General features: G+C 24.2%; 1 protein-coding gene across 3 annotated transcripts in view; it reads right to left on the bottom strand.

Annotated features, from left to right (window-relative positions):
• LOC136077124 (voltage-dependent R-type calcium channel subunit alpha-1E-like) overlaps positions 1 to 6,090 on the bottom strand; it is a 196,415-nt gene that overhangs the window by 120,938 nt on the left and 69,387 nt on the right. For all 3 annotated transcript variants that reach the window (XM_065791765.1, XM_065791766.1, XM_065791764.1), the window contains exon 10: positions 6,036 to 6,090. This exon is cut by the window's right edge and continues 58 nt beyond it. In XM_065791765.1, the coding sequence (XP_065647837.1) occupies positions 6,036 to 6,090 (55 nt within the window). The remainder of the gene's footprint in view (positions 1 to 6,035) is intronic.

A 6,090-nucleotide genomic window follows, 5' to 3' on the forward strand; every position in this document is an offset into this window, starting at 1 on the left:
ACGCCTCGTTCGGGGCAGCCCTGGTCAGCCCTGGTAGTAACAACCACTATAACAGAAATGAAAATTTATTTTTGTTTGTTTATTTATTAATAGCTATTCATAAAACTGTAGTCTGGAATGAACTTATTTCAAATAATCTATTCCAGACAACAACTATTCCTTTATTACTCTATTATCTAACAATTATTCTAGTTTGTCATTTCCAGAAATAACTTTCATTTTGGTTAGACTGGTTTTTAACAACAACCACACTAAATAAAAGTAGCCAAAATACAAAACTTAGAATAAAATTGCAAAATGCAGAGCCATTTCCAAAGCAAGAACAATAAACCAGACAGTCTTTTAAATTTTTTTTTTAAATAACTGATGTAAATAACATCAAGATAAACAAAAATAATAAAAAAAAATTAAAGCTAAAAAAGTAAAAGTAATTAACTTAAAAAATTAATAACGTTTCATATTCACAACAATATTTTAATTTGTTTTAATTTTTAATTTGAATTTAGCAGGATGATTCTAAAAAGTACACTTTCAAATCTAAAATTATATAGTTGATTGTGAAGAAAAGTGTCTTCATGTTATTTTATCATACAGATGAAATAACATCAAGTTTTTTTTTTTTTCAGTAAAATTTTGTTACTTTTTTTACTTTAAATTTTCAAAAATTTAAAAGTAAAATTTAAGTAATAAAGTTAACAAAAGTACAAACCAAAATACGTAAACGACCAGCTTCCAAACACATATTTAAAATCAGGCCCGTAGCAAGCTTTTTGTTTTTGTTTGAGAACTTTATGTAGGGGAAAGGCCCCTATGATGGCATACTTAACTTTGAAGCTTCATTATTCAGTATCGTGCAGACCAAGAACAAAAGTTTTGGTATCGATTCTTTGATACATGTAGAATAATAATAACCCTAGGAGTTCTCATCAGTTTACTTTTTTATTAGTTATATTTATTTAAAAAAAGCATAAGTATGTCATCATAAGTAACTACTGCTTCTATGATGGCATAGGGGAGGATGGGGCTGGTTAGCATTAAGGGTAACTTGACAATTTCATTTGACCTTAGAGTCTTCCCTGAGAAATGCCAGAAATTATGCGCAATCATCCTAATTACCCCTTTCGTGCTACACAGCAGCATAGTAGACGTTTCATAGTAGACATTTTGCACATAAGAGATTATGCGTTTTATGTGTTTTTTGAACTAAAAATATTTTTAGTGAAGTAAAATTTTCTTTTTACTTGTTATGTTGTTTTTATGAAAAAAATATGTTGCTTTTATAATGAAAAAAAGGTTTTCTCAAACTCAATATTTCAATACACCTAACTCGTCAGTATGCCATCATAGAAAGAAGTCATCATTTTCATTTAAATAACCTGTCTGCTTTGTTCAAAAGATAAAATTAAAATAAGTATTCCACTAAATGCACATAACTTAGAAATAAAATGTATTAAAATTTCATTTTTGCACAGTTAATAATAAAATTAAAACCATAAATATTCAAAGGGATTAAAAATACAACATCCGGAAATCAATTTTTGTTGAATTTAAAAACAATATTTGTGCATAAGACATATTTTTACTAAAACTAAAGTCAGTATAGACATATTGGTCTAATCACATTTTTGCCATGACCAATATTTATAAAAATATGACCAGTATGCCATCATAGGCGTTTTGCCCCTAACAACATGGGGCAAACTCCAAACATTTGTATATTCATATTTATGTAAAGCTTATGTATATTTATTTATAGCATTTTTATAGCATTTAAAGCATATTTATAGCATATTTATGTAAAGCATATGTATGTAAAGCATTTTCAAAAGTATTGCAATAATCGGAGTCTGTTAACAATAAACCCCTAAAATATTAACTTCCCTTTCATACCATTAGTTTGAGAGCAATGAGTTTATAACAATTATATATACATTTTTTTAACATTTTAAACTAAATTTAAGCTCCTTAACAAGTCTCTAATGTCATGCAATAATCTTTTAGTGTTCAAAAACTATGGCCATATAAATTTTGAGCAACCTCCCCAATTATTCAGGGGATTTAAAGTATTATCTTTAGTAAAGTTATAAGTTTATCTGAAATTCAAATTCTGTTCCTCATTCAAAAGTTTGGAGCGAAATTTGACTCTTTTTTGTGAATAAATAATCAAATAACGCAGACTTCATTGTTAGTTAAGTTTTTATAAGTGACTTTAGTCTACAAGATCATTTGCATTTTTCAAACAATACTATAATATTGCTCAAATTATTCTTATTTTTATTATTAATAATTTGATAATTATCAAATTAATTTTTTTTTTTAATTTAATTTCGTCATTGATTTTTTTTTTTATTATATAAGACGTTCTTTAATGCAGTGGTTGATTTTTAATTTTATATTTTTCTCAACTTGCTGTTACAAATTATTCCTTTTCTTTTGTAAAATATACGAATGGCAGGGGCAAGAAAAAGACAAAATAGTCTTATTACCAAGCCCCTAAATATCTGTACATAATAAAGTCATTAAAAACTTGTCATTAAAAATTGATGATCATGTGTTTTTCTGAAGTTTGAGTTTAATAAGTTTATTTTAGTTGACAATTATAGTTTTGCATTTTTTGGGAATATATCTAAAAAATTAGTATATATGTAGCTGAAATACCAAATTCTCATGTTTTAGTATGTTACTTTAGAAAAAGAGAACTCTTTTTCTAAAATAACATATTAAAACAGTAGAAATATTGCATAAATTACAGAAATTTTGAATAATTTTACTTTTTTAACATATAAATAAAACGGTTGAAAAAAATATTATCCATGAAAATATAAATTAAACAAAATACAAGATTTAATTTTAAACTGATTTAAATACATGTATTTTGTGGTACGTGGTTACCATGTCAAAAGCAATGTAAAAAGGTTTCATAATTTGAAAATGTGGCAAACTTTGAGACGTAATATTACTATAATTATGAAAAACCAATGATTTTGGTTAATAAATTTATTTTTGGTAAATAAAACATACTAAAGTGCCAAACTTAAGTATGTTCTTGTTTATATCACATTAGAATGTTTAGGAAAATGTTGAAACAACCACCTTATTTGGTTTGGGTGTAAAACTTATATAACCATAACCTTTGAATTTTGAATTTAAACACCTGTCAACTTAAATTTGGTGTACGAAAACAAGAATAATAAAAGTTACTAATTTGTTGCCCTCAAATTTGGAGTAGAGATAGTAAATGTTTTAGGGTATTTTTCTATCCAGGCTCCAATCATCACAACTTTTAACCTACTTATAAGTCGTTTTTACGCTACAGCTCGGGTTATATATATTATACAGTGGCGTAGCAAAGCATTTTTGGTCAGTAGACATATGTAGCCATTATAAAAAATATTATAAAAAATCCTTTAAACATATCTTAGGGCTTCTAAACCTTGCGGCTCTAGGTTCAGTTGCTTGTGGGATCGTAAGTTTTGCTTATACTGGTCTTGCAGCTGCAAGGGCACTGATACTACACACAAATAAAGATATTTACGTAAAAAGTTCTAAATTTTTTATGCCCATATAAAAGTACCATAGTTGTTTAAACCAAGACTTTTAGAGTCAAAGGATATTTTTAACCAGGCGGACTTTTATAGCCCCCATAATTCAGGACAGGTTTAAACTTTCTCTCTTTAGTTTTTAAATAATAAATACATTTACCCAAAAAACCTGTAAAAAAGAACTAATAATTATGCCAATTATTTTCCTTTTCAAATAAACTACCCTTTCTGAGAATGGGTATATGCTCCTTCTGCTAGCTGCCTTGTTTCCCCTTAGTCTAAATTCCAGACCTCTCAAATGGTAGGCTAGAGAGTACATATTTTTGAGATGGTTTGATTTAGAGAATGGTTATTATAGCTAAAACTATCATGGACAGGAACTAGAGAGGGTTTTAATCATGGGCAGAAACCTAGTATTGATATTTTCAAACATTACAGGAAAGAAATACCTAAAACCGCGCAAATCAAATGTTGCGGCTAACTAAATGTTAGTGATTTAAAGTTTTACTTTTTTGCATTACTTTTGTATAAGATCCTGTCAAAATTATTGCAAAATATAAGTAAATTTACTTACTTTATATAAATTACTTTTAACTTATTTTACAACTTATATAAAATGTAAGCTTATGTAATTTAAATTTTATTTTATATAATTTATTTTTAATAAAGATTTGTTATTACTTTTATAAATAAAAATTCCTACTTAAAAAATATTATTTCATTTGTAAATTTATTTTACATTTGGTAGCCAATTACTTTTATGTAATTTATTTTCATATGCAAGTTTTACTTTAATATAAACTTTTTTTTAATTATTACTTTTATAGGTAAATGTAAATTACAGTTTGAGTAACTTTTACATAATGTAATGTAATTTTTGAAAGTAATTTTTAAGTGTAAAAGTAAACAACTTTTTCATGTGACTTACTTTTACATGTAAAAATAAATTACTTTTTGATTTAATCTTCTTTCACATAACTTACTTTTGAAATTAAAAAAACTAACATTATAAAGTAAAAGTCATTTCAAAAAAATTAATTACTTATACGAAAATGTAAATTTACATAAAGCGTTTAAAATTACTTATGTAATTTATCTTTTGATAAAAATTAACTTACTCGTGTACGTAAGAAAAAAAACATTATTAAATGTAAGCAAATAAACACATACATTATGTTATTATGGTTTATAATTATAATTATAGCAGAGAACTTTATCAATGTTGCTTGCTTATATTTTATATGAGTAAACAACATTGGAATATGGAATTATATTTACCTGAGTTTAAGATATGATTTAATGTCATTAAAAGTAAAATTACATTGTTAGCATATTTTAAAGTACCATGTTGTAATTAAATTTTAAATTGCATTAAAATCTTTCAAACAATAACTGTAACAAAAATTACTAAAAAAACCTAAATTCCTGATTTGAAAATGATTTTATTACTTTATTATTTATTTGTTAAAATTTACATTTAACATATTATTATATATTAACATTACATATTATTATATATATATATTATTAATTTATATATAACATATTATTCCTTTGTTTGTTTTATTACAATTTAGTTTTTTTTTGTTGTTTTTTTAAGTGAACTATTTGTAAACAATTTATAGATATATTTTTATGTTACCATTAAGATCTATGTAAACATAATTTGTGTTCATAAATAAAACTTAAGTCATTCAATTTAACATGATCTTGAATTAAAAACAAAAATTTTCAACTGTGTAAGTGAAAAAAATACTTTTTAACAAAAACCTTTCTTAAAACAAAAAATGAAGTTTTATGATTGCTTTTACACATCTAAATCTATGATAGGGACTTTTATAAAATTTAAACATTTCTATGTAATGAATTAGTTTGCGAATAAAAAGGAAATAGTTATTTTTTTAAAAAAGTATTGCGAAATCGTTTTACATTCTTTTACAGTTAAAATTGAATTTGAATTTTAATAATCGTATTTAAATTATTTTTTATTTAAAAAAAATGTGTTTTTCTATTCATTTTTTTTAAACATAAAACTAAATTGTTTCACAAATTTGGTTAACATGTTTTTTACAACAATCAATTTAATCTAAATAAGGAATATAAAAAACAATTTAAATACTCCAACAGATAAAAATTTTTTCTTAACCAAAATTGCTGAACATGTAGGTGGAATCACCTTTTCATTTGTAAAATGTGTACTGCGTAATGCTAAAGCATTTTAAACATAATTATTACAAATAATTATGCTTGAAAATTATAAAATTTATTAAAAATGCTTAAAAATTTATTAGATAATTATTAAAAATAAAATTTTCTGCTTTTAAAATCATTAAATCTTAAATTCTCAAAAAAAAAAGTAATTTTGTTTGTTTTTAATAAATAATTTAAAAATCTTAATCTTGTCAGATGTCAAATAAAATTTGTTTTGAATTGTTTAGAAATATTTTTTAGTTTTTTATAATTTTTTTAAAAAGCAAATAAACTAAAACTTACGACAAATTCAAAAATATTAAAAGATGATCTGCAATATCCTTTTAGTGTGAATGCA

The sequence above is a fragment of the Hydra vulgaris genome, chromosome 02, assembly GCF_038396675.1.
Source record: "Hydra vulgaris chromosome 02, alternate assembly HydraT2T_AEP".
Taxonomy (NCBI): Eukaryota; Metazoa; Cnidaria; class Hydrozoa; order Anthoathecata; family Hydridae; genus Hydra; species Hydra vulgaris.